This window comes from Mercurialis annua, linkage group LG2 (assembly GCF_937616625.2).
Source record: "Mercurialis annua linkage group LG2, ddMerAnnu1.2, whole genome shotgun sequence".
In the NCBI taxonomy this organism is placed as follows: Eukaryota; Viridiplantae; Streptophyta; class Magnoliopsida; order Malpighiales; family Euphorbiaceae; genus Mercurialis; species Mercurialis annua.
In genome coordinates, this window is record NC_065571.1 from 7112091 (window position 1) to 7134971 (window position 22881).

Genomic DNA, 22881 nt, shown 5'->3' on the forward strand with positions numbered 1-22881 from the left:
CGGCTGTCTATGCTTAACCTCCATCAAACTTTAAATTTTTTATTAAATTACGGCTTAATTACTTAAAAACACCCCACGTTGAACATTTTTTTCCGTTTATATCTCGACGTAGGAAAATTTTCAATTATACCCTATTTCGGAGTTTTCGTTTTCACCTCTACCCTAAAGAACTAAATTGATATTTTTTTATCTAAAAAAAAGTTAAAATAGTCCTTCATTTTTAACCTATATTCTAATTAAACGTAAATGTTATTAATTTAACAAAAACACCATCTCTTTTTGAAAAATAAACTAATACTCCCCCCGTCCCAATACAGTTGTCCACTTTTCCTTTATCACACAGTATAAAAAAAGCAATTATTGTCTATAGGTCTTATAAAATTTTACTTACTTTTCTTGTAATACCCCTATTTAATATAAGGTCCACATGCAATTTACTGTCACTTTATTTATTAGTGGATTTTAAATAGGATTGTATAGGAAAATTGAATGTAAAAGTTAGTTACTTTTTGAAAGTGGATAAGAGTTTTGGGACAAAAAAATTTCTCAAAGTGGACAACTCTATTGGAACGGAGGGAGTAATAATTATTTACATAAAAATTAAAAAATTCCGAACAAACCGCCACCGTCCTCCTTCCACGAAAGGAGGAGGAGCCGCTTGCTGCTCCTCCATTTTGGAGGAACAAATATGTTCCTCCATTTTGGAGATAACTGTTCCTCCATTTTGGAGGAACAACGTCTTCCTCTAAAAAACATGTTTTTTTTGAAGAGAGATATTATTTCACCAATCCAGTCACTGTTCCTCCATGGAAGGAGGACCAATGTTCCTCCTTTCATGGAGGAACATGAAGGAGGAGCTGCTGCTCTTTTTTTTCACGGCGGCGGCTCCGGCTATTCGGGCGGAGAAATTTAAAAATCGAAAAAAAAATAATTTTTTGATTTAAATTTAGTAATGGGTTTTAAATCGAAGAAGTATGGTGGTAGATTAAAAAGTTTTTTAATAATTTAATCTTTTAATTAATTATGGTGATTTATTTAAAAAAATTTAAAGTTGAAGGACTTATTTGTACTTGTCCAAATAAAAAAAAGATGTGGTAAAATTCTTCTATTTAGTTGTTATTAGTATTTTTATCCTTAAATTATTTAAATCGTCAATTGTACCCTTAGTTGGGGTAGAGATGAAAACAAAAATCCAAAATAAGGTACAATTGAAAATTTTCCTATGTCGGGGTATAAACGAAAAAAAGTTCAACGTGGGATGTTTTTAAGTAATTAGGCCTTAATTTATCTCTATTTTATAGAATTTTATTTGTCTTTTTAAAAAAATCGGTCTAAGTCAGGACTGCAACCCACTCTAACCAAAGGGTGGTTCTGCCCCTTTTTAAAAGACGCTTATATAGAATAAAAGGATGATATTTCCGAAGCAGTAATCGATTATGGCATAATAATAAAAAAAAATTCCTCTGCTAATTATTACACTGAAAATAGTATCACCCGAAATAAAATTAAATGCACAAAATAGCGAATTTTATAATTTTAATATAACTTTTTTAATTTTTTATACTTTAGAATACAGTTTTTATTTTTATTTATAATTTTATAATTAAAATAAATCAGAATATAATTTTTTTCACAGTTCAAGACATCGGTTTAAAATCCAATCATTCAGTGCTGATATAAACACTAAAATCTATTTTATCATGCCTTCTATTTTTAACTTCCAATATTCCACATCAACACCAATTAATGGTTTTTTCAATCGGCATTCCAAATTGTAAATAATAAAATCTATATTTTTTCTATAAAAAATTCACATTGAAATGACAAAATACATTTCAATTCATAATTTTACTTGCATTTTAAGCCTAGAAAATAAAGTAAAAGAAGACTTATAGCAAGACCCTTCACAAAGAGAAAACTCAACCTCAATATAAAAATTTGACAAAATAATTACATGAAAATAAAAATAATTTATATAACTCATAATTTGTACATAACAAAAAGGGTCTACGCTAGGCAATTTTCTGCATTGTATTCTCACATGAATCCTTGATGACGAGTAAAATTATTTCAATACCAGAAATTTGTCGACTATATTCAAATTGTTGCTATGTCAAAAAGTCGACCATACATGCTTCATGGTCAAGATAATTGAGTAAGAACTATGGTACTAAATTACCGACAGTCGACACAAAAATGGCAATCTTGTGGGGTTTTATGATGCGAGAAAAGATGATTTCATCAACTCAAAAAATTTAAATAGAAATGACTTCTGCATTTCTTCCTCAAGAAATTTCAAGTATACTTTTACGTAAGCCACAACCTCAATGTCGCCTGAAAAAACCCGGTTGTCTTTTTTCTTGCATTCGCCTGGATCATCATTCAACCATATGTAAAGGCCATTCAGTTAGTCATTTTTTTTAAATTTCATACGCTTGTAAATATGAGTAAAGCGAACCAAGCATAAAAGAATGATAGGGCGAGTATAATTTACCTCTGAGTCTCCTTAGAACGTTCCTTAAACTCGTTGGCTATATCCTTCCTTTCATAAGATGTTAATACTTTTCTAATATCCGGTGGACTAGCACGAGCAACATCTGCACACAGGACAAGAAAGTTATCTATCATAAAACCCGAAGTGCATGTTCACTACACCCCTTTCTGAGTGCATATTTCATTTGTTGCTCCTCGGATGCAATAGATATAAAATCATAAACTTAAATTCCGTAGAAACAAGAAAAAGGACCTTTATCTAATAAGGAGCTAATGAACATATAAGCTTACATTCAAGAAATGGAATCAGGTCCAGAAGTGTTGTATCCACAATTTCTGCATCTTCATCCTCAACAAGGAATGGCTTGATCGGAATACAATTTTCTGGCTGAAGGCTACTTTCATAAGCATGAGCACTCACATAAATAATCTTGCGAGGATCTCTATTGAGTTTGGATAGATCCTGCACATGATATGTCACATTACTTACAAATTTACAATCATTCATCGAAAAAAAACAAAACATTTACCAAGGCTAGAATAGAAAAGACAAAAAAGAATTTCCTTGACTGCACGAAAGTAAAGCTGTGCTTATATGCCATTCTCAATTACCCTAAATACTGCTATTGTGAAGGACTGAATCCCAAGCAGCCAAATCCATGCTATTTTAGAGAATAATGGAGATATCACACAGCTCTTATTGTTCTAGTCAGAAAGTTAATCATTTTATACCTAACGTGGAACTTCTTTCTATTTGGTTTTACATTGCTGGATTAAAGCAGAGCAACCAACTCCAGCACAACTCTGTAGGAAATTTTGGGCCAAAGTAATACTAAGATGTTCCCAGGTCCCAGTTACATACATTGTAACAAACTACAAAATTGACAAGTACATTGCCAAGAATACTAGAAAAGACTAAAACACATAATAGCTGCATAATCTACAAAGCTGATGTTCAAGAAGGACATTGAGGAAGGTGTATGAAGTGGAACAAATTTGAACTAATCGATTGGGTTTACAAGGAAATAATTCAAAACTTCACATACTAGGCAAAAAGCATGTCAATGACTGCAATATTCCCAAAAATTTAAATCAGGATCTATATAAAATGTTGTAAGCAAATGAACAATGCACTGCCCAACACTTACTGCCGGGACAAGCATTTGAACAATTTTATTTCCCATGATAAGAAGAAATTTAAGGAACTCGATCTGAAACTATATACAGGTGGCAAACATTAACTAATCGCAAACCAGTTCGTCGATATGCATACTTTAAAGTGTTTTCCGTCTTGATACTTTGTAGCATCCCTTGACAGCCTATATCGTATACAATGGTTCGTGTCCAACCTTTCAACAACAGGATCCACATACTGCACAAGCCAAGGAAAACAATAACTCAGAGTGATAAATCTGTGAATTTGAGTATGGATAACTAAAAAAGGGTTGAGGGACCTAATTGGTATTGAAATTACCATACTAAGCTGGTCAGAGAACACAACAATTTCATATAGCCTCGCAAGATGCTGCAGAAAGTCGTCAACTCCAGGTCTTTTGAAAGTTCTCCAGCCTCTTACTCGCTTTACACACACACAAAAAAGAATGAATCATATAAGATGCAAATCCTTTATACACATTTGAATACAGCTATTGCAAGAGCTAAATCTTCCATGCAACAAACATATGCTCAGTATATGTTCCTATATCTCTTTAGACATTCTTTGTGAACAAGTTTGAGTGACAAATGACAAATACAATTACAATGTTAATATTGGACCACTATAGCTAATAAGCTTATATTTGTATGACATTGTGGATTAATATCTAGAGGCCTTACCTTCCAATCACTATTTATGATTGTCTCGTTAAGATCCAAGACGAGAGTAAAAACATGTTGCTCAGAGGGATGCAAATCAGGAAGAAGCTTATCTGAGAATGGCTCAGTAAAACCCTGTACAGAAAAAAAAATGAGTCAGGGATAATACAGTTAAGAGGTTACAAAAAATGGTTTAAAGACATAAAATAGTGAGGCATAGGATCATCAGACTTACTTTTACATGTTCTTCAGCCTTTCTCCTTAAATCCAAGTAAAGCTGAGTAGCTTTAGCAGGAACTGAAAACCCCAGGTAAGCAAAAAGAGATCAAGCCATGATACTAAAAAATCAGAATAAAATTAAAATAGAAAAGAAAAGGAAGAGAAGCAACTGTCTGTACTGACAGTTAAGTATATAAATGACAAACTAAAATAAATGCAGAGAAAAGCCTTCGCAAGATACACTAATGAATTGCTAAACAGACATTGACAGAAATTCATAGACTAATTATTATCCCAACAGACTTGTGAATTACTTTTGAATTCAACAGCCTAACCCTAAAATAAAGAATAAATATAGCCCATAACTTTTTTTGCAGTAATACTAATAGTTCAATTGACTTGAATAAAGTAATAAAATTTAAATCATCTAATAATAATGATTAATGACGACAACAACAAGGACAACAACAACAATGCGGATGACAACGACGAGGACAACAACAACAATGCGGATGACAACGACGAGGACAACAACAACAATGCGGATGACAACGACGAGGACAACAACAACAATGCGGATGACAACGACGAGGACAACAACAACAATGCGGATGACAACGACAAGGACAACAACAACAATGCGGACAACAACGACGACAAGGTCAAGTGGTCAACACCACCTAAGCGGACAACAACGACGACAAGGTCAACAACGCCTACACTTGACAACAACTTACGAGATAATAAAAGTAATAATTATAATGTATTAAAAGATCATTTTGTAAACTTCCAATTAGCAAATATAAAGTATTATTTAGTCAAATAATGACTAGTCTTTTTACCAGTATCTCCAATATTCAAACTATTCCGTACTATTTTTAATTATTCCGAAAATACTGATTCTACAAACAGAACTGACCCAAAAAATTCAAGACAGTACCAGATTTTTTTTTTGTGCGACTAGCTCTTTAATTCTTAAATTCACGAAATTAAGTACAGTTTTGAATTTTACAATTCCTAACAGTCCCTTGCCATGCATAGCCCTACGAACTGCTATGCCTATGTGACATCCTATACTACAACGAAGCAGAGTGCCTCCTCTAGCAATAAAAAAGTTCAGAGAAATAGATAACTGTATCATCGTTATGAAATTCATATCTCGATAAGGATAGCAGGAACTCTGAAGAGATTTGAAAAGGAAAATAATTACAGTGGCTAATCAATCAAATCAACTGAGAGTTAAATTCACAAAAGCAAACGATATAGAATATCGAAAGCATAAGCAAAGCTGAAAAACATGAAACACGGTAGAGGATCTCACTCACTCGTCATTGCAGCAGAATAAAGCAAATTCTGATAATTCTGCAAACGACACACACAAACATATATCAAAACCAATTTATAACACATTTCTTCAACTATGATTATTAAGGAAAAAAATTAGAGCTAATCAAATATTATAAAAAAGTAAAAATAAAGATAAACTATTTTTACCTCAATCGATGATGCATCTTCACTAGCTTTATACTTAACTGATTCTCTTAACCCCTTTGTTTTCTCCTCAACTTCATTCAATGAATAAGCTACAAAAGATCACAGAGACGCGTATCAATTAGCCGAGAACCATACATTTAATCACGCATGTCTCATTAAAACATTTTAATCAAACATTAATTATTAAAAATATTAAAACATCAAAACGCACCGTATGTAGCATATCCAGCAAGACCAGAAGCGCCGGTGAGAGAAGCAATAATCGCATACTTTAAGAAGGATAATCCTTTACTCTCCGGCGCCGGCGCCTCCAGCGTTTCCGCCGCCGCAGCAGCTGAAGCTGACGTGGCAGAGGTGGCTTGATCGGAAATGATAGACTGGGAAGAAATGATGGATTCTTTGTCAACGTGCGAGGTAGAGAATCGGCGTTCAGATTTTATAGTTTTTGATAATAATGATGAAATGCGAGATCGAAGTATAATTGAAGCCATTCTTAGTTTTTTTTTAGGAATTAGGGTTTAATTAGGGTTTTTGAGAGCATTTGAAGAGATGGTGAAACGAGAGCTGATTTGGGTGTTTTTGGTCAAAACTTCAAGGTTTAATCAATATTCTGAAGTGTTTGGATGTCGGTGTATGCGTAAACTCAGTCAAGACTAGAAATTTCGTTGCTTGGATAGTGTTATCAAACGATGTGTTTAAGTGATTGATTCATTTATTTGTTGTCTTTGTCCTTTTTCTTTTCGTGTAATTGTAAAAAAATGGCATATAGTGTTTTTGTAATACTAATATAAATTTGAAAATTTGAAAACTCTATTTTAGTAAATTGAAATACCTTGCTGTTTTTGTTAAAAAAAGCATCGATGTGGCTGTTGGAGCAGTATTGCTGGTCCGACATAGATTCAAAAATCAAAATACAACCTTTTATCTCCTCCTTTATGTGCTCGTTCAATTTTTTGGCGTTTCGATTTTCCACAACATAAAATTTAGTTATTGATTTAATCGAATTTAACAGTTCATATTCTATTTCAAAATTATGTTAATGTTCATAGTTTAATTTGTATTTAACTCTTTTTAAAAAAAAAATTGTTCATTTTCATATGTCACATATTCGATAAATTTTAAGTTCAATCATTTATTATTTAGATATTTATTATTTTATAAATATTTTTATTAATTATAGTGCAATTTAAAAAATTAACTTATTAATTCAATTAAATTGGTTAAATTTAAGATTAATCATTTATAATTGAATTAAATTTTAAGTTTAATCATTTATTATTTAATTAAATTTTAAGTTTAATCAATTATAATTTAGACATTTATTACTTATTGTTGTGCTGCAACTGTTCCATGTTTTTCTTTGGCTGCCGAATTTATTTGTTCGTGATGGGTTTTCTTTTCATAATGGGCTATAGCTCAGAACTCTGTGTGTGTCACCTAGGGGTGAGCATGGTTCGGTTTGGTTCGGTTTGGTTTAGTAAGCTTACAAACCAAATCATATTTTAAGGGAAAATATAAAAACCAAACCACGCCAAATATTTATGTAAAATTTTGGTTCGGTTAACCAAACTTTAGCATCGGTTTCGGTTCGGCTTGGTTCGGTTTGGTTAATATAGATTTAGATAAAAATTATATATAATTATACGTAATAATTAAAATTATGCATAATAATTTTTACTTATATGTGTGTATTAGTTTATATATTTTATTTTCATATATGTATCTATACACACATATTATATTTTTATATAAATATTTTAATAAATAAATTTTATATTTATTTAAACATATATAAATATTAATAAAAATAATATTATTGTAAACTTCGGTTTTTCGGTCGGTTCGGTTAACCACTAGTTGAAACCAAACCAAAACCAAAAACCATACTTTTTTATAATTTGAAACCAAACCAATCCATTTTAACCATTTTAACCAAACCAAAATTAATTTCGGGTTGGTTTGGATCGGATTAATGGTTTGGTTCGGTTTTTGCTCACCCCTAGTGTCACCTACCCAAAAGTTATAGTATGGGCTCAACACATATGATAGTCCTTAAAAAAATTAATTGAATTAAGTGAGTATCGATCACCACACCAATTTAAAATGACTTAAGTGGCAATTTGTCCCTTCAACTTATAAGTAATGAGCAATTAATATATAAATTATGGATAAATTAGTCATGAACTTGATAGTTATGGGCAATCAATCTCATTTGGACAAATTAACTTACAAGTTGAGGGAGCAAATTGCCTATTTAGGGAACAATTAATTTACAAATTGAGAGAACAAATTGTCAATTTTTTTAATTTTGGGTATAGATGAAACATAAAAATCGCGAATAGTAAAATTGAAAATTTTCCTATACCATGATATAAAATGAAAAAAATTATAAAGTGAGTGGTTTTGAAGTAAATAGGCCTATAAAAAATTCTATCAACTGTGGATATAAAAAATTATGTTGCAGCAACCAATGTGAGTTGGTTCAAGTGATAAGCGGTTTGGTATCGCTTAAACAAGGTCTCGGGTTCGAGTCCTTGTGAATACAGAAAATTCCCACTGGCAGATTCACCCACCATGCCAGATGCGCGACGCGGGTCGGATCCGGATTAGTCAGGGCGAAGTCTTAGAAACCGGATGGGCTACCAAAAAAATTTATGTTGCAGCAGTACTAGGATAGCAATCAAAACTGATTAATTAACACTATAGCAACAACTTGAAAACATATGAAAACCCAACCAGTGGCTAATATGAATCCTTACAGCATTGGAAACCCAATCAGTGGCTAATATGAATCCTTACAGCATTGGCAACGTCAAAATAAGCTGGTGATTTCAATGATCATAGCGACTATCAACTGCCATGATAACCCTAATACTTGAGCTGTATAATCAGTAGCCCTTTAAATCTTTCTATAGATAACACTGCATTTATTACCCTAATCCAATAATTTTGATATAATTCTCAAAACAACATTAAAATAATCTCAATAATTTTCTCTATAATTGATCTTCAACACTATAAATATGGCACAGCTTAGTAAGCTCAGTAGCCTAAACTTTTTATGCTCTTAAAATATTACTTTCTCTTTCAAGTTTCAAATCTCTCTCTCTAAAATTAACTAATGGCATCCTTAAAATGGCTTATAAACTCAGCATTTACTCAAGTTTTCGGACACGCGGACACTGCTACGACAAGTAGTTTCACTGTGTCAGTGCATCAAGAATGTCTGAATAATAATTTGAAGGATGCAAGAATTGCAAAGAAGAAGTTTGGAGAGTACCCAAATGGATTTCAACTGCCACTTCACTACCCTAAATTCTCTAAGGCAGATTATGAGAAAATGGAAGAGTGGAGAGTTGATATGCTTCTTAATGAATATGGCCTTTGTTTTAAGGGTACCCTTAATGAGAAAAGGGCCTTTGCTATGGGTTCATTCCTCTGGCCTGACCAAATTTAGAACCGAGAGGGTTTGGTCCACTACGGCGTCGTTTTATTAGTTTGGTTGTGTATAAATGCATGCATGCCTGCCTGTTATAATATAATAGGCTCAAATGTGATGGTTAATTATTGTATAATTATAATTTCGATTTATTATGTATAAATTACTGTATGGTTAGATATGTGTTTATTATGTAAACTGTAAGTCTTGATAATAATAAAAATGAGTTGGGTTTTTATTGGTCATGTAAATAAGTTGATTAATTATGATGAATAAAAGAAATTAAGGCGATTTAAAATGATTGTGTGGAGGACTGTAATTATTAGGAGGGGTTTGGTCAATTATGGAAATTTTTGATGTAATTTCTAAGAAAAACATGCAACTAATTTAGCATTATTGAGCAATCTATGTTTATTTTGTCATCTTCCTTACTTTTTCTTTTTGTTCAATACTTGCCAAAACAATCATGCAATATGAAGGAGTTCTTCAATTGATTGAAATGGAATTATTATTGAGTAATGGATCAAAAACCTCCCTGAACTTGGCACGAAATATCAAATAAGCCCAACCTCGTAAAAATGGATCGAATCACCCCACAACTATGCAAAAACGTATCAAATACCCCCTTCCCCACTCTCACCCTAGAGAGTGAACACACTCTCCGGTTTTAAATGGATTTAGGTGGTTTTAAATGGTTAAAAGATTAAAATAGTCCTTAATTTTTATTTTATTCACAAAATTGACATTTAACTTTTTTTATTTTTTTTAATTTCAAATGTTTGAACACTAATTTTTAATTAACAAAACAGGGACCATTATTAACTTTAACCCATTAATCCCTAAAATCATTTAAAAACTAAAACCTAAAACCTAATTTATTTTATCCCGCCGCCAATACATTCTTCCCCTTCACCATATCCCGTCGGCGTCAACACATTCTTCCCCTTCTCCATAACCCGTCGGCGTCCTTCACCAGAAACAACCGCCGGTCATCCTTCAGCAGCAACGTTACCGTCGGTCGTCCTTCAGCAGAAACAGCCGCCGTCCTCCAGCAGCAGCAACAACCGGTTCATCCCAACAACTCTATTCCCATTTTTTTCTGGTGACGGAAGTTTGGTGCAGCGGTGGCAGAAGATTGATGCAGCGGTGGCGGAAGATTGACGCGGGAGTGATGGAAATTTAAACTACAGCAATTTCTCTATGCATTAGCAGCCGGTCCATCCTAACAATTGCCTTATCACTTTTCCCGTTTGTTGTTGCCGGAGTTGGAAAAGTTGCTGCCACCATGAATTTTAATTTTTTTGTTGTTGGATTTATTTAAATCTTAGTTTTTTGTTCTTGAATTTGTTTAAATTTTAGTTTGTTAAAAAAAGTTGATGGCAAATGAAGAACTGAAGAATCAATTCCGGTGGTGGTCTGTTCTTGGAGAGGTCGGGGAAATGATTAGTGTTTGTTAGTTTTTCTTAGTATTTTCAGAGTTTAATTAGGATTCATTTTGAATAATTACAATTGATTATGAGAGTAATTAGATTTATATAGGAAAAGGGGTAGAAAAAGCCCCAATTTTATATTAATTAGATTTTAAATTAAATTTGATTATTTAGTGTTTTAATTAAGATTAATTACAGTTAATTAGGGTTAATTTTTTAAAATAGTTATTCTACTCTCTTTTTTAGTCAAAAGGGTGAAACCGATCTGGTTTTGCCAAATTGTGGGGTAATTTGATCCGGTTTTACGAGGTTGGACTTATTTGGTCCTTCGTGCCAAGTTCAGGGGTTTTTTTGAACCTTCACTCAATTATTATTATTGAAAAGTAACGTCTTCCAATTTTTTCTTATAAACCCACTAATTAATGTATAGAAGTAAACTATGGAGTATATAGGATAGATGCATTTTAATTTTCTTTTTTCTAACCTCAAGAGTAAAAGAAGCTTTTCTTAAAAATAATTTTTATTGATTATATATAAATTAAATACATGTGTGTGGCATTAATATATTTTGCGGTTATTGAACTATAGAATTTTACACTTTGATAACTAATGTTCATTTGTTATATTTAAAAACTATTTTTTTCGTTATATATCGAGATGTCACTCATTCATTCTAGGTAAAATTTTACTTACATGGTAAAGAAAATTCAAATTGATCAAAAGGTAAAGTGATCCTTTGTTTATAATTCAATATTTAAGTTTAAAATTTGGTCAAAAAAATATAAAAAATGGAAAAGCCATCTTAATTATTTGTTCTTTTTGAGGTCTAAATAATCTATAAAATTCCCCTAAAATTAAGATTGATATACTATAATCTTAGTAAAAGCATTTTCCCTATTAGACTTTTCTGTTTTTCTTATTCGATTGGGTCAAATTTTATTGTGTTGCCACATTCCTTAGACACTAAGGCTCAAACTATACGCTTCAAACTTCAAAGTAAGGTAGCAATCAATTTATGAATTACTTTTACATGATGCATAAGTAATTAGGATGTGGTTATTATAACAATCATTGCTCATGCAGTAATAACTAACAAAACTAGCAAAAGTACTTCTTTATTTATATCCTACTTAATCTTTATAATAAAGTCATTTTTTCTTGTTTAGCTATCTCATTTTATTTTTTTTAATTGTATTTTAATAAAATTTTAGATTAAAATTATATTTTACCGTTTATTAGTTTTTAATAAATTAGTAATATTTTGAAAATAATTTACAAGATAATTATTAAGAAAGAAAAACAAGTAGAATTTTATTTTGAAATATATGTAAAATAAAGAGCTACTTCTAAAATAAAACAGAAAAAGCATATATTTTATTTCTTTCTGGTCTACCATGGCCAACAACATGAATATTCTTCTACCCCTTCTAAATAAGTTTTTTCAAAAGTTTTTCTTCTAAGTATATAAATAACTTTTGGCGGTGTACTTACCAATATAAAAAGAAGCATATGACAGAAATATAAAATTTATTAATAATGAAATGAAAACAAAAAACCATATAACAAAGACAAAAATACAAAAAGATAATGTCAAGGCAGAATTATATAGATAGATGTAGAAGGTGCCGTGCTATAAATGATGATAAAAAGCCTTATTAATACAAATGTATCTAAACTTAAAATTTTATTTCAAGGCGGACCATGAATTTATGCATATATTCAGTAGCAAAATTAAAAAATAAAAAAGATAAATGGAGAGAAAAACACAAATGGAGAAACAAAATACGAAATGAAAAACTTTAAATAAAAAATAATGGCACTAAAAAGAAAAACTTAGTCAATCAGATAAATTTGCAAAGTTTCTTTTAATATAATATTTGAGAGAAGCATTTTCTAACTTGAGATTAAAAAATTATTAAAATCTGTCATTGTAATACTGTAAATTTCTCAAAAAATATATAGGTTTAATCATAAAAAATACTCCACATTTATGTCTTTCTTCAATTATATTTCATATTTAAATTAAAAATTATCAAAATAGAATGATATATATAAAAATATTTTTTAAATTAAAATTCTATTTATATTATATGTCAAATATGATGGACACAATAAAACACCCTTACAAATGTAGGTGGTACATTAAATGGATGATTGTGGTGTGGGGAAACTAAAATGAATATTTATCGGGTTAATTTCAGACCCACATGCATATGTTTAGTGGGCATTGCTATCTCTCAATCATACAGAAACTGGTCAGTTTCAATTAGCAATCATAATAAAAATAATATGATTCATCAAAAAAAAAAAAAAAGGATAACTTGTCTCATGGCCTCACAACTAGAATCTTCAAAAATATTTGAATTCTATAATATTGAGAAATTCGATCACTTGTATTACAATTTACAATGGTTGTTTTTCATGAAATAATGGTTTATTATAATTTTAACAAAGTATGAATCATTTTCATAGTTTTTTACACCAAAATGAAGGGTAATCTTTATTGTCATTTGTCACATCAATTCACTTAAAAGTTGTTTGGTGAGATTTAATAACTAAATATTATTTATAATACACTTCAAACACGAATGTCCAATAAATTTAAATTTAATGATGATTAAAAGTAATTTTTTTAGCTCATTATAAATATATCCAAAATTTAAAAAATTTAAAATTTATCCTAGTTTAATAATTATATTTAAATTTCATCTAAATGTTTTCCAATCAATTTAATTATTTTAAACTTTAATTGAACTTCTACACTAAGAGCATCTCCAATGCACTCTCTAAATATATCAAACTCTTTAATTTAGAGAGTTTCATGCAAAATTTGAAGTCCAATGGACTCTCCATAATTTAAATTTAAAGAAGAGAGTGAGTTTGGCTCTCCACATGTGGAGAGTCAAATTCACTCTCTACTTCTTATCTTTTCAATAAAATTTCAAATTCAAAATATATAGACTATCTTTTTATTTTTAAAAATATGTGTTTTAATTTTATTTTAATATAAAAAATTATAGAAATAAAAATTACAATAAAAAAATAAATATAATAATTAAATAAATTAATACTTATTAAATAAAACGTTATATTTAGAGAGTCTATTATAGTAAAATTAAAAAATATGCTCTTTATATGCAAGATGCTCTTTATTTTATAAAATATGCTCTCTAAAATAGAGAATGTCATTGGGGATGCTCTAACTTCTTAATTGACAAACTCATTTTTTAAAGTTGTAAAATTTAATAATAAATAAATTTAAAATAATATCAAAATTCAATTTCAAATTGAAGTAGATAAATAAATAAATTTGAAGCTCAAAGCCACTAGAAAAAGCAAATGAGTATTGCACCGAAATGAAAGATATATACAGTTAAATTAATTAAAATTTGAACACAATTGCAACCAAATTATTAATTCAAAAAAGATCTATAAAATTTGAGAGTTTTGAATAAATTTATTAAAGTCCAAGAAGTTTGATTTTTGACAATATTAAATTTAAAATATGAAGAAATATAGACTTAATTTTATTTATATTTACTAATTAATTAAGTAAAAGCTGCTAAGGACGGAATACTAATTTTTTTAATCACAAAACTCCAATGCAATATCAAATAATTAATTTATTTAAGATGTCAAATTGTACGCGTGGATTAATATCATAAATCTATACTATATATAAAAGCACGGATGGGGGGGGGGACAGGCAAATTTACTGAATAATCCTTTTCAGTTTACTACTAAATAAAGGTTTTATAGTCATTAACTAATTAATTATTTGATTAATCACTATGCTAATTAAAGTCCTAATTAGAATAGGTAGCTAAATTATCTCCAATTTAGTTTTTAGTATGTAAAAAATAACTAAATTATCTCCAAATTAATAGGAATACCTATCTTTTAGTTTGATTGAACTACAAAATTAAAATACTATATTTGGTCAATATAATATTATTTAAATTTCTATCTTATTATTTTTAAAGATATTATTAATAAAATTAAGTTAATTATTTAATTATGGTTATTATAAAACTAAAAGAAGAATAAATTTAGTATGGAAAAAAATTTAATAACCGAATATATTATATTTATTTTTATAAAAATTCTTAACTAATTTAATATTAATTATAAATAAAAATTGATATAATTATAATAAATTTACTAATATGTTCATTGACGAGTTACGTTACGAGCCACGTGCATAGCACGTAATGCAAAACTAGTATTTTAAAAAGAAGAAAAACTTTATATCGATTATAAAAAAGATACTGTATTATATAAATTAAAATTTAAGTATTTTATTTTTAAAGTAAGAATTGATGAGGAATTGTTACTTTATCCTTATTAAATTTTTTTGGTAGCCCATCCGGTTTTCAGAGCTTCGCCCTCACGTGACCCGCGCCGCGCATCTGGCATGATGGATGAGTCTGCCAGTAGAGATTTTCATAAGAGTGGAACCCGAGATTTTGTTTAAGCGATATCAAGCCGCTTACCACGTAGACCAACCCTATTAATTTACCCTTATTAATTTTGATAAACATTGTAATATTGTCACCGTATAATTTGCATGTGGAAGAGGTCATTTTAGTAAAATTTGGTCACATGTAACTCCAAATATTGAGTTGCTTCTATATAAAGACATGAACTTCATGAGTTTTTTGACACACCAACAAAACCTAATATTCCACACCCAACAAACCCACACTTTATCTCCAAGTGCAAAACTCCACCATAGCTTCCTTCTTCTTCAAGCAATCCCACAAATCATGGAACAAACTGCTGATCATCAAAATCTCAAAACCCTAAGGCAATTTTCAAAATATCAATTTCTTAAGAAAATAACCCAATTGTTACTTTCAGTTTCAGTCTTTTCTTATCTATTATCCAACTCTAATCATTTTTCTTTTCTCCATTCCTTCTTTAGCCACACCATTAACAAGAACTGCATCTTCCTTCTTTGTAATGGACTACTCGTTTTCGTCGCGAAATTTTCAGGTTTGATCGCTTCTTCTTCTCCTTCTTCATCAAAGAATAGTTATAATAACACTGAAAGTATCAAGAATTATGAAGAATTTGAAGCGTTACCGCTCGTAATGGAATCAAAAATGACATTGCTTGAGAAAGAAGCAAATGTTAATGGAATAATACATCAAGAATTGAATATGGAAGATAAAGTAAATCAAGAAAGTGAAAATGAGTTCTTGATTATTGAGAAAGAAAGTGAAAATGGATTCTTGATTATTGAGAAAGAAAGTGAAGATTTTCTTGAAAAAGATGATGATAAAGAATTTGATGATAAATCTCTTGTTCTTGATCAAGACCAAGAACAACAACAAAAAGAAGAATATGAAAATGAAGATGAAGAAAATGGAATGTTGAGTACAGAAGAATTGAACAAGAAATTTGAAGAATTTATTAGAAAGATGAAAGAGGGAATAAGAATTGAAGCTCAACAACAATTAGTTACGGTAAACTGATCATGCATGATCTTAAATAACATACTATCAAATAAGAAAAAAAGCTATTAAGCTAGCTAGTTGTAATCAAACTTGTAAATTTAGGATCTCCATTCTGGTTATCTTTTTGTAGAATTTAGATATTATACTGCAAATTATGTATCCTTTTTGTTTTTGTTGTTGTTGTTTGGACTATATATTGTATCAGGCTTGTATGAATGTAAAGAGATTAGTATTACACTGGCATATTGTTTTTTTAAGCAATACTTTTAAATATCCTCACAAATAAATAAACATTAAATAATAAGCACACATGCATGTCCAACCTAGAATTGAATTAAGATGATCACAAAGAACTGATAAAAAATAACCTAATAATTAGAATAACTTTGTACACATATTAGTTGATGTTTATATCTGGTTAAACATCTAAATACGTTGTTATATTGACTAATTAATTTTGACATTAATGATTTACTAATGGAAAAGGATAATATACCAATGGGAGTTTGTTCAAGTGATAAGCGGCTTGGTATCGTTTAAGTAAGGTCTCGGGTTCGAGTCCTTATGAATGCAGAAAATTCCCAGGCAGACTCACCCACCATGCCAGGTGCGCGACGCGGGTCGGATCCGGATTAGTCAGGGCGAAGCCTTAGAAACCGGATGGGCTTACCAAAAAAAAAATGGAAAAGGATAATATCCATCCGTAAAGTAAGGGAAAAATAAAAATTGATACTAGCACTGGAAACTAATTTCATCATTATTATCTGGCGGATGAATCCTTTAGTGATTCATTTCAAATTGTTGCGCCTTCTTAGCACTACACTTACAAATACTTTTAATTTTTTTGGGCGATTGCTTGTATTTTTATCGACAGTCCGTCTAATGAAATCTATCGCAAGATAAATTTTTTCGATTTATTTCATCACTATTTGTTGAATTTATCAATAGATGATTGTTAGTACGTAAATTTTCTTCCGTTACATAATATAATTTAGTAGTGCAATATATATGATGCTTATGAATTAAATCAGTGTTGTGATTATGACAGACATCAAAGACCTAATCGACAATGATAGTCTAGCTTGCTTGACCATGAGTTAATTAATGATAGATCTACGAACTATTTTGTCGTGTCATTGTAGGACATTCTCACTTTAGTACATACTATAAATTATATGGTTACATATATATAAAATGAATCAATTTATTAAATAAATGTTACTAATACTATCCTTTTGAAATGAATAGTATATCTTTCAATGATTTCTAGTGCATTCTAAATTAAATGTTTATTTTTTTAGAATAAATAAATTAATTTAGATTCTATTTATTTAGAATAGAGGAGCATTTTTTTAATTGGTTGAAAGATTTAAAGTGCAATCAAGAGAAATTTATACAAGTATATATCCAATATACCCACCCTTCCACGTGGTTCAACTTCTTGAAGCCAAATAACCCTAAAACTGAATTTATCACATCCACTTTTAAATATGATAAATTCTAGAATATCCACAAAATTAAAAGTTAAATTAAAGCTCATAACTTTTAATTTTAACTCTCAATATTGACACATTGCACCAATCGTTCTGAGATAGAATCTTCCCATTTTACTTACATTTCCCACCTCCTCCTCCTTTTTTTCTTTATCAATTTGTCTTTTGTTCTTTGTTGTTTTTCTTTTATTTTAAAATTTTATTTATCATAAAAATTGAACGGAAGAATAAAATTATTGACAAAAATAAAATACAAAATTATACTATTTTAATTTTAAAAAATATAAATAATAATATATGTGGAAGCCATTATAATAATTTACTATATTAAATTTGTATAGCTAGAAGATATAAGTATTTTGTTATCATATAGTTTGAAATAGATGAGTGAAAATTGTAATGCACATTAAATCGTAATGCAACAGGTGGCTTCAAGAATCTATGGCTTCTTTACACATACGTGGATATATAATAAGACCCTCCGAATTTGCCATTTGATTGAATTAAGTAAAAAATTTAAACTATTTTTTTTAAGAAAAAAAGAAACTATTATCAACAAAAGTACGAATATATAAATTATTAGTAAAATTTAGTTTAAAATCTCTGTTTTTTTAATTTTTGTTTGTTTTAATTTTGATATTAAAAACAAAATATGGCACATGTTAATACAGAGACCAAATAAAATGTATTTCAAATAATATGGACTAAATAAAAAATAAAAACATTTCATAAAACTATTTTCGAAATTCAAAGTATCAAGTAAAGAAACAAAAAACGTCTAAGGATGAAATAAACAAAATTAAAAGTACATAACTTTACAATCAGTGAAGCCTAAATTATTTAATAAATAAACAATTATCAATTTATTAATTTTAAAAATATATCATTCTTGAAATATAGTAGTATTATTTAGATTTCACTTTTTAAATTTACAAATAATTTATTATTTAAAATTATTTAATATAAATTTAAATATAATTTACAAATTTATAATTTTTGAAATTCATAAATTTAAAATTTATGAAGTTTATTAAATTATTTTAGTTCAAATAGTCGTAAGATAAAGGTTACTGTTTCTCTGTATATCAATGAAAGGTCCTTCTTCATCTCCTTCAAAATTTGCATCATTCACCCACAGTGGTTTGATTCATTCATCAATCGTAATCCTATTGTCTATTTAAATGTAGGAGCAAAGGTCACACCGGTTCTTAAACTTATTATATGTCAAAATCAATAAATTTATATTTAGTCATTTTAATTTTTTTTTGATAATAGTCATTTTAATTAATTAGTGATAATTTTTTATTTTATTTTATATCAATTAAAATTGTAAAAATTTGAAGTTTAAAACCAAACCGAATTATTGATAAAAACATACATATATATAAAAAAAATAATAAGAAACATTAAGATCCAACATACTTGCAATGTTGTTTGAAACTTTTCAAAGCTCTTTCAAAAGAAATTAAAAATCGCTTTATATTCGAAAGTTGAACTCAAAATTTCTGATTAAGAGGAAATGAATAATTAGCACTCTTTCAAATTCCGCTGATTCGGTCGACGTTATCTTTTCAGTTGTCTTATCCTACTTTCTTTTCAGTTAATTTTCTGTCCTTCATGTTTTCCTTTCAATTTTTTTCCAATTCCGTCGCTAGACTAGCTAGATCTTATATACCAACGAACCTAATTTTTTTAGTTTCATATGTTATTTTGTCTCCACCCTTTTGTATAATATTGATGAATAATGGTCTAATTTAATAATTAGTGGTACTGAATTTCATGTCTCACATGTGATAATTCTCTCCCTAATCGTAGTACACTAAAAATGATTGGTATTGTGAATATGATAGTTATACAAAAATCACTAGAAAACATCAAAATTGCAAAGCTGTATCATAACAACAGTACCATTCTTAGCCTCTTATCAGAAAATTGCAAATCTAAAGCTGACAAATTGTTTAAAATTTTAAAATAAAAATCAGAAATGTACTTCTTGAGTACCAATTCTAATAATGGGACATCCAAAGGAGACATGAAAGCAATAGCAAAAATAAATCAATAATTAGAAAATGGGCACGTATGTTTGATTCTAACAATTTGATTGCATGTATTAATGCATTCATGAATATGTATATACACTTCATAAAACAAGCAAGGACACATATGATCGTCCAATTTATTGAACAATAATAGGAACGTATAATCAATTATGAAGGGGGGTCAAATAATTGATCAATTTTTGAAAAAAAAAAAAGGGCCCAAGATATTAGCAACAATTCAATCCGGAAAGTATTAGAACTATATACGGTTATCCCTAACTTATTCGGCCAAATGATTAAAAAAAATTGATTTTTTTTTTAAAATTCACATCTTTTAATTTTATCCGTATCATCCTTAAATACATATTTTTGTTATAATAATGTCCAAGTATGTAATTTTACTTATCACCACATAAGCAAAATCGTGTATTTGGACATAATTAAAACGAAATTCTGCGTTTTAGGACAAATTGGATAAAATTGAAAGTTTTAAACTTTTATGAAACTTTTATAAAAGATTTGACCTTTTTAGTCATTTGGCCAACCTATTATGTATATATCAGTTATTTCTATATAAAATTCCAACTTTTCCAGTTGTTAGCGTTTTAAACGCATTTCTTTTAAATATGGCACCCTATTTTTCCACCTTTCTATACTTATCGTTATATAGTCCCTTGCCGTTTTAGTTTTTTTTTTCTCGAAAATGATATCGTTTTTGTTAAAATAGTTATTATGCTTAGACAAGGATATTATCTAAGCATAATAACTTGGTACAAAGTACCAAAAACGTCCAAATTAGCGAAACCGGATCACTTTTACCTTGAAATTGGCAAAACCGGCTCAAAAACACCCATATACTGACGTGGCACCTTAATTAGAGAGTGGGTTACTAATTACTCATAATTTACTCTAATTAATTATATTTAAACACAAATTAATTACAATTACACTTTAATTAATCAGGGCCTTTTTGAACCTTTTCCAAAAAAATCAAAATTTTTTAAATTTTCCGGCGAGGAGCTCCTCGCAGGAAAGAGGAGATGCTGCTCCTCGGAGGCAAGGAGCAACAACTTATGTTCTTGACGTGTTCTTCGTCAAGAACATCTCTTCTTCACGATTCGTGAAAAACAAATCTTATTCTTCACGGATCTGTGAAGACAGCCGGAAAAAATGGTGGCCAGAAAAGTTTAATTTTTTTTTTGTTAAAAATCTGATTTTTGGGTTAGTTTGTCATGTATATAAAATGTTAGGGTTAATTTGTTACATAAGGTTTTAAATTAAAGGGATTATAATTATTATTTTTTTAATTCTTAAGTATTAATTTTAAATTTTGAAGAAAAAAAAGTGGGACCATTTTAAACCTTTTTCTATTAAAAACCATTTTAGAAAAAAAAACCACCTTAAAAACCGGAGAGTGTATCTCACTCTCTTGTGTGAGAGTGGGGAGTGGGGTTTTCGTACCAATTTTGCCAAGTTCAGGGTAAAAGCGATCCACTTTTTTCAATTTGGATGTTTTTGATACTTTGTGCCAAGTTCAGGGGGTAAAGTGATCCTCCGTTAATGTTTATTCCAAGGTCTGAATTTATCCCTACATTTGATTTTGGATGAAATGCACCACAAACGTTTTAAAACTGGCCTATTTATATTCTTATTTTTGACGGGGTTAAATAATTCAAATTTCCTGTCATCTCTTTTCTACGTGGATGATGACATGGCTGGTACACCTAAGCACATGTTTGTTTATGCTTCTAATGTTTACTCTAAGATCCGGATTTGCCCTTAGATTAAACACTAATTTTAATTATTTTTTCAATAAAAATTGAAGGATTGTTTTTTTAAATTTACACTCCGTAACTCCGGCGAGTTTAGCAGATAAAACTTGGTACGGAATATCATAAGTAAGCTTAATTCAATCTTTAACTTAATATATAATTATAACTTGATTGAAATTCTAATTAATCAAAAAAATTAATTTTAGCCTTCCACCACCGCACTCTCACACTCGTTCACCGACACCTTTTTTTCTCGCACTTCTGTCTACACTGAACGAACACCATTCCTCTTTGGATGAACATCGACTGTTCATCCTCAAAGATGAACAGCGGGTTCATCCTCAAAGAGGATGAATTCCAGTGAGTTAATTACCTCTGAGGATGAACCTAGATCTGGGTTCATCCTCAAAGAGGATGAACTTCGACGAGTTCATCCTCTCTGAGAATGAAGACGAGGAACATCAGCTCCTCGTTTGCAGGCGAGCGGAGTGGGTACGAAATGTAAAATTTTTTAAAAAAGTCTCTCAAATTCTATTCTGATGAGCTCACCGCAGTTACGTTGTGAAATTCTAAAAACATTTTTCAATTTTTATTGAAAAAATAAGTTAAATTAGTGTTTTATTTAAGAGCATATCCTGACTTTGGGGTAAACATTAGGGGAATAAACAAATATCTGCTTAGGTGTACCATCAATGTCATCATTTACGTAGGAAAGAGATGAAACGTTAGGGGTGTATTTCAGTCAAAATCAAAAGTAAGGACAAATTTTAATTTTGGAGTAAACATTAGAAATATACACAAACCTTTTCCCAAATTAAAATGAAAGATATGATGAATCAATTTTAAAAGATAGAATTACATTACAATTACTATTTTTAATTATATTTGAAGTTCTAAAAGGTATTGGCGAAACAAATCCTAACCTTTCACCTTTTTTGCGATTTAAGTCCAACGTTTACAACTTTACGAAACAATAATTTTACGAAACAAATCCCAACCTTTGCAATTTTTGCATTTTATAGCCCAAACCCATTATTTGCTTATGTGGCAGCCATATTATTGGTATATTAAATCCCAACGTTTTAAAATTTTGCAAATAAAATCCCAACGTTTCGGATTTTGCAAATTATAGCCTAAAAAAGATGACAAAATGACTGAAATTAGAACTTGGGCTATAATTTGCAAAAATTGAAAAAGTTAGGATTTGTTTCGTAAAATTTTAAACATT

The 22881-nt window shown here is 29.5% G+C and overlaps 2 protein-coding genes across 2 annotated transcripts; one reads left to right on the top strand and one right to left on the bottom strand.

Moving 5' to 3' along the window:
* Window positions 1–1950: 1950 nt before the first annotated feature.
* LOC126670641 (mitochondrial import inner membrane translocase subunit TIM50) lies at window positions 1951–6629 on the bottom strand. Its single transcript, XM_050364418.1, has 10 exons — window positions 6233–6629; window positions 6022–6110; window positions 5853–5889; window positions 4544–4605; window positions 4330–4443; window positions 3968–4072; window positions 3767–3865; window positions 2785–2956; window positions 2495–2597; window positions 1951–2370 (listed from the first exon to the last, which is right to left on the bottom strand). The coding sequence occupies exons 1-10, from the start codon at window positions 6510–6512 to the stop codon at window positions 2325–2327; spliced, it is 1107 nt and encodes a 368-aa protein (XP_050220375.1). The 5' UTR covers window positions 6513–6629; the 3' UTR covers window positions 1951–2324.
* A 2449-nt stretch (window positions 6630–9078) lies between these two features.
* Window positions 9079–9698, top strand: LOC126669842 (uncharacterized). The gene has a single exon (XM_050363409.2). The coding sequence runs from the start codon at window positions 9143–9145 to the stop codon at window positions 9476–9478; it is 336 nt and encodes a 111-aa protein (XP_050219366.1). The 5' UTR covers window positions 9079–9142; the 3' UTR covers window positions 9479–9698.
* Window positions 9699–22881: the final 13183 nt, after the last annotated feature.

Bases quoted from the DNA above. Each gene is read 5' to 3' on its own strand.
- LOC126670641 (XM_050364418.1), bottom strand. From the start codon at position 6,512: ATGGCTTCAATTATACTTCGATCTCGCATTTCATCATTATTATCAAAA. The intron at 6,111-6,232 runs GTGCGTTTTGAT...GATCTTTTGTAG, and splicing joins TGCTGGATATGCTACATACG to CTTATTCATTGAATGAAGTT. The intron at 4,606-5,852 runs GTGAGTGAGATC...TGGGGTTTTCAG, and splicing joins TTATTCTGCTGCAATGACGA to TTCCTGCTAAAGCTACTCAG.
- LOC126669842 (XM_050363409.2), top strand. From the start codon at position 9,143: ATGGCATCCTTAAAATGGCTTATAAACTCAGCATTTACTCAAGTTTTC.